The 10,575-nt window shown below is 47.3% G+C and overlaps 1 protein-coding gene across 2 annotated transcripts in view; it reads right to left on the bottom strand.

Moving 5' to 3' along the window:
• The window catches only part of VPS37B (VPS37B subunit of ESCRT-I), a 36,605-nt gene extending 27,040 nt beyond the window's left edge, over positions 1–9,565 (bottom strand). Inside the window, exon 1 of one of the 2 annotated variants that reach the window (XM_073789994.1) lies at positions 9,375–9,565. In XM_073789994.1, the coding sequence (XP_073646095.1) occupies positions 9,375–9,485 (111 nt within the window). In that variant the 5' untranslated portion in view covers positions 9,486–9,565. The remainder of the gene's footprint in view (positions 1–9,374) is intronic. The other variant, XM_073789993.1, reaches the window with a different exon arrangement.
• Between the last annotated feature and the right edge of the window lie 1,010 nt (positions 9,566–10,575).

Here is a 10,575-nt window from a genome sequence, read left to right as displayed (position 1 = left end):
TCAGTATGAGAAAATGCTATTCTAATAACGAGATTTTTTTTTTTTTTAGTCTGTGGGTAGAGAAAGGGATTAGTCAAAGGAGAATGAGTTACTCTAAATTATTCTACTTAAATTTCACAACAAAAAAACTGCAATTATAAGTGATGTAGGGAATAAGATGTTCTAACTAAAATAATTGCCTAGATACTTAAGACTGACTCATTTTCAAAAAAATTAAGTGTTGATATTTTAACAGATTTATGCTCAAAGATGTTAACCGCAATATAATTTATGAAAGCCAAAAAACCCAGTACCTAAATATCCAGTAATAAAGGACTAGTCACATAAATTGTGGCACACCCACATGATAAAATACCATAAGCCACTAAAAATCATGTCATGTAAGGATCTTCTGACAAAAAATAAGAAAATGCCCAGAGCATAAATTTAGATTAAAAACAAGTCAAAAACTCTACATGCAGAATGATCCTAGTGGTAGAAAACACGTAAAGAAAATGTATAAAATGTTCAACAGTGCTTATCTGAGCGGTGGTATTACATGTGATTATATTTTTCTTCTTTACAGTTGTATTTTTAAATTTTTCTATAATAAACATGTTAAAAATGTCATTTTTTAAAGGTTTGATCAATTGGGATCAGAAATCTTAAATCTTTTTTTTAAAGAAATCTTAAATATACTTCCTTGCTTTATTTTTTTTAAACTAATTTATTTATTTTTGGCTGCACCGAGTCTTCATTGCTGTGTACAGGCTTTCTCTAGTTGCGGTGCCTGGGCTTCTAATTGCTGTGGCTTCTCTTGTTGCGGAGCATAGGCTCTAGGTGCGCAGGCATGTGGGATCTTCCCAGACCAGGGCTCAAACCCGCGTCCCCTGCATTGGCAGGCGGATTCTTAACCACTGCATCACCAGGGAAGTCTCTTTCCTTGCCTTCTTAAACAGAGTACATGAAAGCACAAAGGACAGCCTCTGATGAGACAGAATCATCAATATCAAGTAACTACAGTGGGTCTATGATAAACCAATATCGCTGGGCCATGGAAGCAGATGGATACATTTATGTCCTTAAATAAGCATTTGCCCAAGTGTGCCCCAGGGAACCTAGCCCCACCAGACTGAGTTCTGCGATGGAGTAAGTGTGGGAAATACTACAACACACACTAGCTGTAAGAACCAAACCAAACAAAGCAAAGCAAAACAAAACCCCTCTTATTTCGGCAGATTCCCCAGATTTCTTGCCCACAGAGCCCTCTTTCTGTAATCGCCATTAACAATCCCAGAATTAGGGAAGCACTACCCTAAACCAGCCTCAGCCACTTCATTCACAGCCACCACAGCGTCACTTACTGGCATTTATCATGGTCATGCACTGTGTTCCACAGTTTACAAACATTATCTTATTTAATCCTCCAAAGTCTCATAAGGACGGTATTTTAATTCTCCCCTTTTAAAGATGAGGAAACCAATATTTAGAAAGGTTAATCCGTGTCCGAGGTCTTCTAACAACCCAAATCCTATGCTTAACATTTTTTGTGCAGCTTCATTTATTTCTGGATGGTGTAATTGGCTCTATTAGTTTTTCCCTACACCCTTTAAAAAATCTGCCACTGACAGATTAGCCATTGGACCAAGCATGTTGTTATCTGAATTGCGTGCAAAGCAAGACTCAGCGGGCTGTGCAATGAGTCCGGTGTAAGCCTCCGAGTCAAAGGGTCTGGCTGCCTGAAAATCTTTTTTCTCAATCCTCTTTCAGCTTCTAACTGATCTCCCCGCTTTCTGGTCTTACCCCCTCAAATCCATCCTCTCCTGGCTGCCTGAATCATCTACATAAATCGCCAAGTATGACTACACCACTCCCTGGTTTAAAATCCCCCCGTGCTCCCTCTGACTGGAGAGTGAAGCCCAAGCTTTCTCAGGAAACATGGGGCTGTCTGGTTTCTGCCCGCCTCTCCGGCCTCGTTCCCCCCACGCCCTGCCCTGGCCCCCCAGCAAGGCCTGCAGTACTCCTGTACACAATCTCTGCTTCTTTCCTCTGTGCCTCTGTTCATGCAGCCCAGCCCCATGCCTGGAAGCCCTTCTCCCTCATTACCTGGTTAACTCACCCTTCCAATCATAGCTCATGAGTCATCTCCTCCAGGAAACATTCCCAAGGATCTCCCTGAGCCCTGCAAAGGTTCACCACGTCTCCCTCCCGCTAGGGCGTGTCCTCACGCATACACTGAAACTGGCTTTTGCATGCCTGCGAGATCCTGAAAGATGAAAACTCTGTGGCTGAGCGGTTTCACACCCCGTGCCCCACACCCCGCGCCCCACACGCAAGGTGTTCCATCAAGGTTGAGTAAATGAATAAACTTACCCTACCTCAGCTTTGCTCACATTAATGAAAGCCGCTGTCTGATGGCAAACACCAATTAGCACTTACTGTCCCTCTGCCAACCTCAGCCCTGGGCTATGGGTATGAATATAACCTCAAGGTGCCATTAGCTAACCTTGGAGATAATGTTTCTTCCAAATCAAGTCTTTTATTAACTATGACACTGCTTGTAATATAACAACTATTCAAACATCTGCTCTTCACATGCACTCTTTGGTACAATGAACAACGTTGCTCACAATTCCATGAGAAATGCGTTGAAAAGCTTTCCCCTGACATACTGCAACGTAACCTACTGACAACAAAACTACATCTACTGCTCTATTTTCACTCTTCCCTATGAAGTAACTCTACAAAGAACTTTCCTCTGTCTTTGTACCACCGGGTAAGATGGTTTTCCTGAATAATGATGGGATGTGAAAACCCCACACAGCTGAGGAAGGAAATAAACCAGCTAGAACTCTTGCCCCGGCATGTTCTGAGCCTCAGCGATCACATCTGTGAGCCGCCGCTGACGCACAGGTCGTTAGAGACACCCCTGCACTGCTACCTGGCATGATCCCCACAGCAACATTCCGCTACAAATACTGTGACAAAAGCCAAATGTACAATGAGGCTGGCTTAGCTCAAGAGCACCTCAATTCTGCACGTGACAATGAGGCTCAACCAGTGCAGCCTGTCTCTGGGTTCCTCCTGACTAATCTGTACGGTACAGGCACTGCAACAGGATGTCAACTTGCCTGTAAAGTCGAGTCATCGGACCCGTGTCCTTCCATAGCACCTCTTTCCTTCTCCCAACCCAATTACTCCTCATGGCCTTTCAAACTTCTATATTCTCCTTGACTTCAACAAGTGCTTGGACGAAGTCAGCCCCCGAATTTGTATGTCTAAGCAAAGCATCCTCCTGAGCTCCAGAACTGCACTCAGCTGCCTGCCGGACGATGTCACTTAACTGCCCTGCTTGTCCCCCACACCCAGGCTACCACGGTCTCAAGGACCCCCCCCCCCTCCTCCAGCCTCGCTCTGGCCCACCCTCTCACTTCCACTCAAAGCCCAGCTACCTCCACTCACTCAGCAGCACTAACTGGGCACATCCTGTGTGCCAGGCATGTGCTAGGTGCCAAAGCCACGAAGATAAACGTGATGAAATGGAGCCCCCAGGCCAGTCGGGGACACAGGGGAGCAAGGGACTCACACAATGTGCCTCAAATTCCACCGAGGAAGCACACCAAGAGGCTAAGGGACCGTGTGTCTGGGACTGAGGAGCGGGGAGAACATTTGGAAGGCAAAGCTGATGGGGTCCCTGGGTGGGCAGGGGAGGGGAAGAGACAGCGCCACAAGGGCACCATGGTGTGAACGGGTCCAACCAGCTGGTCTGCATCTCCCCTCCCAGAACTCTAGCTCAAATCCTAACCTCTTCTCACCTGCCCTTCCGTTTCCACCTCTGACCTGGTCTTCCTGAACCTCGCCATATCAATCCAGCCCCTGCTGCCAAAATATTCTTCCTAAGGTGCTCTTCTGATCGCACTGCTGCTCTGCTCCAAAGAGTCACAGAAACTCAGTGCTGCCACAGGAACCGCCATTGAGCTCTCACCTGGCTCTCCGCCTCGCCAGCCTTATTTCCTATCACTTCCCTTCGCACTAGCAAATCTGATCTGGTAACTCAACGAGTCCTAAAACCTGTCCCGTGCTTTCCTGCTCAGTGCCGTGCTCAGGCTGTCACTCCTTCGTGGGCCCCCACTTTTGTCAAAATACTACTCAGAGAAATAAATACCTAATTCAAGACAGTGGCTCCCTGGCGGGTGGGGAATCACGTTCCGGACGGAGCACAGAGGGCTCTTCTCTGGCTTGGTCGTGTTTTCTTCCAAAGCCGCTTGCAGGTACACAGATGTTTCTTGTATCATTCTACACCCTCGTATAGGAATTACTGTATTTGATCATTTATTTTCTTAAATCTTACTTGCCTATCAAAGTCCATCTCTTGCAGTAGGAACCTAATCTAGCCAGGAAGCCTCTCATCTGACCTTCAATGTCATTTACAATTCACATGTGGCCTTTTCCTTATTCTCTCTCTCTCTAAAAAAACAAAACCAAAAAAACTGTGGTAAAATATACAAAACATGAAACTGACCCCTTTAGCCATTTTTAAGCGCACGTTTCCTGCAGCGTCACATGCACTCACATTGCTGCACCATCATCGCCACCATAATCTTTTTCGTCTCCCCAAACTGAAGCTCCCTACCTCTTATTCTCTCTTGTATTGATGTCTGTGTACTTGGTTTCTTTCCTAAATTATAATATAGGGATTATACGCTATTCATGCTTCTATCCTTTATAATGCCTTGCACACAGTAGGTGCTCCACAGCATTTAAACGAAATGGAATCTCTTGAAATGGCAGAAAGGACATATGCCTTCTATTTTTGGCAATACTACTGAATAATAACAATTTAATGAGTGTTCACTCTGTGCCAGGTACCATGATAAACATCTTTTTTAAAAAAAAAGATTTATTTATTTATTTGTTTCACTGGTTGGTTGCACTGGGTCTTAGTTGCGGCATGCATGTGGGATCTAGTTCCCTGACCAGGGATGGAACCCAGGCCCCCAGCATTGGGAGCAGGGGGAGTCTTATCCACTGCGCCACCAGGGAAGTTCCCATGATAAGCATGTTCAAGGCTTATCTCACTTAGTCCACCCAACAACCCTCAACCCTACGGAGTAGCCTACTGCTATTATCCCCTTTATTTTCAATGAGGAAACTGCAATTGGAAAGACAATACTTGCCAAAGGTCACATTGCTGGTATCAAAAGCCAGTTCTGTACTGTACCACCCCCACTGCACTTCTGATCAATACAAAAGAAGGAGACAACAACTACATGAAATAAGGGATCGGATTTCACCTAAGACTGTCTAACAATTCAGAAAATCTCTTTAAAGAAAGGGCGCTGGCCTCTACTGACTTCACCTGCTCTTCCACTTCGCCTCACAAGAACCTTAGAAGGCAGGCATGGTTACCATCCTCACTTTACAGTGGAAGCAGAGTTTAAAATAAGTCACAAAACTCTCAGGTTCTTTAAAAAGTCAGATAATACTGGATTTCAGAAAATATTCTGGGGCATTAGTAATTTTTTACACAAGCGTTAAAGTCATAGGTCCACGGGAGAGAAGTTTTAAACATAAAAGTTGAAGCCTTTATATATACACAATAATGATTGTACAACAGGAACAGAAACAAACTCCAGTAGCAGACACTCAAGGGTTTTAAATCTTAGCTTCTAAAAACCAGTCCCACCAGTGTTCAGAGCTTGTTTGAGGAAGCAGTCCCTGGTCGGTACATTTCAATAAGCCATTGTGATTCCGCAGTAGCTTCGCAGCCCCACACAAATCACACCAGAACACGCCTTAGGGAAACAGCTTCTTGCAGACCAGACTCTTTACTTTCCACAAAACAATCTATTTTTCAGACCCTCAGAGTTTTTGCCTGTGGGCAGTTTCACTTGCCCCAGGAACAAAGATCCTGAATTTGAATCCTTAGTGAATCATTAGTTAACACCAACCAATCAGCATTTCCTCAGAAAGCACACGGGGAGCAATGACCCAGGAGGTCCGGTTTAGCTGCCTAATCCCCTAAGCGACAGTTCCTTTTAAGGGAGTGCCCTGCAAGTCCAATGGGGTTAATGTGGACAGATAGAGAAAGGCACATTCCACTGCCATGTAAAAATAACTTTAAATAAAAATAAAAACGTGTACATAACAAACATCAGCCCAGAGCACAAGGGAAGAACCTACAGCCACTAGGGATGTACTACATTTAGAGAACTGCATACAGACAGGAGGAACAGGAAAAGAGAAACCCACGGGCAGGGAAAATGAGAATGTCTGCAGCTCCGGCATGATTTGAATTTAGTCTCGAGCTGGACTAAAGCTCAGATGCCACAATTAAAACAATGTAAGTGAAGCATAATGCACAGCTGTACTTAAACCTAACAGTGAATGCCTTCAAAACCTAGCCACACTTCCCAGCCGCCACAAAATACCCCTCAGGCTTGAAGAAGCCTTACTCTACAATTTAAAACACTTCCTTCGGCCAAAAAAAAAAAAAAAAAAAAAGCCTTTGGTTCAGGGTTAAGAGATTCTTCGATGTGCAAGCGCTGTTCCATGTACTGTCTCATTCTAGTCCTACCGAGACACATAATCCTTTTGACCACAGAAAGGTAAATGTTTCTTAGGCTAACACCAAATAAAAATTTACTTTATAGATTCTTGAGATAAGACCCTATTAACTGGTCAGGATGATCTGTACGCATGATTGTCAGTAATCGTTCTAGAAAGAGAACTACAAATTACTAATTGCAATTACTCTTTATTGAACACTAACTATATGCCGTGTTAAGGACTTGACGTGCACTCTTTCACATAATCCCCACATCAACTCTAAGAAATAAATATTTTCATATATCCTTCCCCAGCAGAGGCTCACAGAGGTGAGGTGACCTGCCTGCAGTCACACAGCCGGGCAGTGGCCAGGTCTGGCCTGGAGTGTATGATTCCAGAGCCCGAATGTTCTTTAACACCAGATCATAAATGTGCCATTTGGCCAAGAGTGGACAGTTCACAAAGTATTTTCTTCTACTGTGTCTCACAGCCATCCCCAAATAAACCAACACACAAGATTAGTAGCTGAGTGAAACTACCACGGTCAGAATTTTGGTTGTTCACATCACACCAGTTCCTTCAGAAACGCACCACACACGATCAGGGTAACAGGACTTGCAAAGGGTGACCATGGCTAGGTGAGCTGCCTGGCTAAGGTATTTCGGTCTTCACGTTCAGTTTCCTTGTTCTAAAAGCAGTACACTCTGAGGAACAAACTTCTGCTGAGTAACTGAACTTAACGGTGTGGTCTAATCAAGAGGAGTTGGTCCTCAGTATTTCTATAGGATACTCTGGTATGAAGGTCACCTTTAACCCCCCCCCCAAAAAAATCCTGCTAGATTAATTTGCCTTTCCCTTTAAATAGTAACCTCCAGTTTCTCATGTAGCGGAAACAGGTGGAGCCGGAGTCAGCAGAATGACCTGACTCCACAATCTTCCCTCCACTAAAAAGCAGTTTACTTCTATTAATGTTCTACTAATATAACTACAGTACTCTGTTCTGAAACTGCATAGTCACATATAATAAAATAACTTGTAGGCAGTGTTACCCAGTAGAGAAACATACCTATCATTTTATTATTAAACTAGAAAGATGCCTGCTGACAATCAACAAAAAGGTCTCCTGGCAACTGAAAAGCAGAGAAACTAAGCAAAGATTTTCTTTCTTTGGAGACATGAAACTCTCATTCAGTCAAGAAAGATGGATTTTGTCACTTATTCTTCTCTAAAAAGGAAAGCGCCACATGGAGACCATAAATAGGGTAAACTGCATCTCAGAGCAAGTTGTATGTGCCAAGTTGTTACAAAGCCCGGGAATACAGGGGTGGATTAATGGAAAGACTGATACCATCTTACTACAGTGGCCTCTCTGTAGCTCAGGACAATGATCTGTTGAGGGTTTTCCAGTGATTTTGAATGTGCAGCCTCCATACAAGCCCCCTTTTAAAGGGGCTGCTCAGCGCTGAACAATCACTCCCTCTTCGGAAAGAAAGCCAAAAGCCCCCCCACAGGCTTCTGGGTGAGAAGCTCAGCCCTGTAGGCGTGGGAAGGCTCAGACTTCAGAGACAAAGGAGTAGGAATGGTAGATGGGTTGGGGAGAGCTGGATCGGCCTGGGTCCACCTGCCTGGAGAGGACCCAGACTCACAGAACTGGACTTTCAGGGAAAGAGTTCAAAAGGCCTGGGAGAAAAGGAGAAAAGAAAGCGCACATTGCAAACGCCAAGAGTGAAGTCAGTTACCCCTGAGGACAAACCACGCCGCAAGGGATGCAGTGAGATACCCGGAAACAGCGGTGGCATGCCTTCCAGAGACTGGGCAGACCTTCCACTATCAAAGAGGTGGGGCTTGGCTGTCAGCCCCCGACCTCCAGTTTATCTCCTCCCCCAGAACAGCTCTGATTGAATCCTCCTTGGCCCCAGCAAGGAAAGACACTGTGGGGCAAAGCTACCCTACTAGAATTACCACATTCCCTTCTTCCACGGACGGGGCAACTCTTACCAGAAAGGGCATCCTGCTGCCACCCTCAGACCCCTCCCACAAAACCCTGGAGAAGAGCCCCCTGGGATAACGCTGTTAAGGCCACTTCCAAATGAAGTCAGACCCTGGAGGGTCCCTCTGACACTCAGGATCCCTCAGATACATGGACACCTCAAATCTTAACTTGGTTAAGTCCGTGGCCTCGTGTCTCCCAACCCTGGAGACCTCTGCCCAACCCTAAAACCCCATCTCAGAACTACCTCTCAGACTTAGGTACAGACCCTCGGCCCCCAAACTCATCTTGGAACCCCCAATCCTTTCCTAAGATTCTATCTAGCTAGTCCACTCAGCACCTCAAAACCTATTCTCAGACGCCAATAACTGCCTCAGTCCCCCTGTACCTCTCAAGCCCCCGCCCCCCCGCCCCCCTCAGTCCAGTCTCAGGCACCCGTAATCCTCAACTACCGTCCCCTCTACCCTCTCCGACCCAGTCTCGAACCCCCAATTCCCTCCTCGCCCCACCGGACTCAGCCACAGTCATCCACGTCTCCAAATGCCCATTCCAGGCTAATCCCTGCTCCACTCCCCGCCTCAGGACCCCATCAGCCCCCGCAAGCCCCGTCCCAGGACGTTTTTCCCAGCTCCGCCCCAGCCTCGGTCCCCTCACCCCCGATCCCGTCTCAAGAGCACCCCCCATTTCTCCTCCCAGTCCCCTCAACCCAACTTGAGGCACCGCAACCGCCTCCGCCTTGGGCCACCTCCAGCCCGCCGCCAGCCCGCCGCCAGCCCCCGGCTCCGCGCGTCCCCCTCGAGGCCCCGCCGCCGCCGCTGCCGCTGCCGCCGCCGTCTCGAGCCCCCGCTCGGCTCACCTCCTCCATCTTCTGCACCATCTCTGTCAGCTGCCCCTCGTCCTCCAGCAGCTCGTTGAGCTGCACCAGCGACAACCCGGCGAACCGGGCTTCGCTCCCGGCACCCGCCATCCCCGCGTTTCGGCTGCCGACGCCGCCGCCGACGCCGCCGCCGCCGCTCTGGCCGCCAGGCTCCGCGGACCGGAAGCACCGACCTGAAGGCCCGCCCCCAGCAGGGGGGCACGTGACGCCAGCCATTGGGCCGTGACGTCATCACCGCGCGGGCGGGCGGACGTGACGTAGCAGTCTGGGCACCTGGCGGGAGGCGTGTTAGGGGCGGGGGTTGTCTGAGGAAAGGTAGGGGGGCTTCTAAGGGAAGGGAAAGGAACCTGGGGACGGGCTTGTGACCCAGTGAGCAGCGGTAATGATGTCACTGCGGCACAGGAGTGCGCGCCATGATGCCATCAGAGCCTTTTCCTCAAGGAAAAGAAATGCCTAGATTCATTTGACAAATATTTGTTGAGACCTCCTGTGTGGACTAGGAATTGGGTATACAGTTCTGAATAAAATAAAAAGGACCCCTGCTTACATGGAGCTAACAGACGGGGAAGCAAACAAAAAAGTAAAATGGTTACAAATTAGGAGTGTACAAAGAAGGAAATGAATGCTGAAATAAGAGAATAATAGGAATACCTTTAGAGAGAGTAGTAGAAGATGGCCCTCTCAGAGAAGATATCTGAAGAGACCTGAAGGATGAGAAGGGCAGAACAAGCCACCATTCCTGTATGAAGCCCAAGGCAGCAAGACCAGCATGTGCAAAGGCCCTGAGTCAGGACTAGCTTGGTACATTCAAGGAAGGGCAGAAAACCAGTATGGCTGAAGCATGGTGAGCAAGGACCCACGTGAGTGGCCCCTTTGCATCAACTCAGAGGAAGGTGCCTAGACGTCCAGGTGGGCCAAGCTGTGCTCTTTCAGAAACAACATGATTTCAGGTGCCATTGCTCAATCTCCCCATCTATCTAGAAGCCTCTCGAGATCCAGGAGTTCTGGGAACTGTTAACCTGCTTTGGAATCTGCCACAGTTCTAGTTGGAAGAAAGCAAAATCTGAGGTTAACCATGACAGCCTCCTAATTTTACACATAAGGAAACTGAGGCCCTGGGAGGAGGAAGTTTTTGTTTTTTTCCAGAATCGAGTAATTGGCAGCTCTCCTGGCTCCCAGA

Source organism: Tursiops truncatus, chromosome 13, assembly GCF_011762595.2.
Source record: "Tursiops truncatus isolate mTurTru1 chromosome 13, mTurTru1.mat.Y, whole genome shotgun sequence".
Classification (NCBI taxonomy): Eukaryota; Metazoa; Chordata; class Mammalia; order Artiodactyla; family Delphinidae; genus Tursiops; species Tursiops truncatus.
The sequence above is the reverse complement of the archived record's forward strand: the minus strand, read 5'-3'. Positions and strand labels throughout refer to the sequence as shown.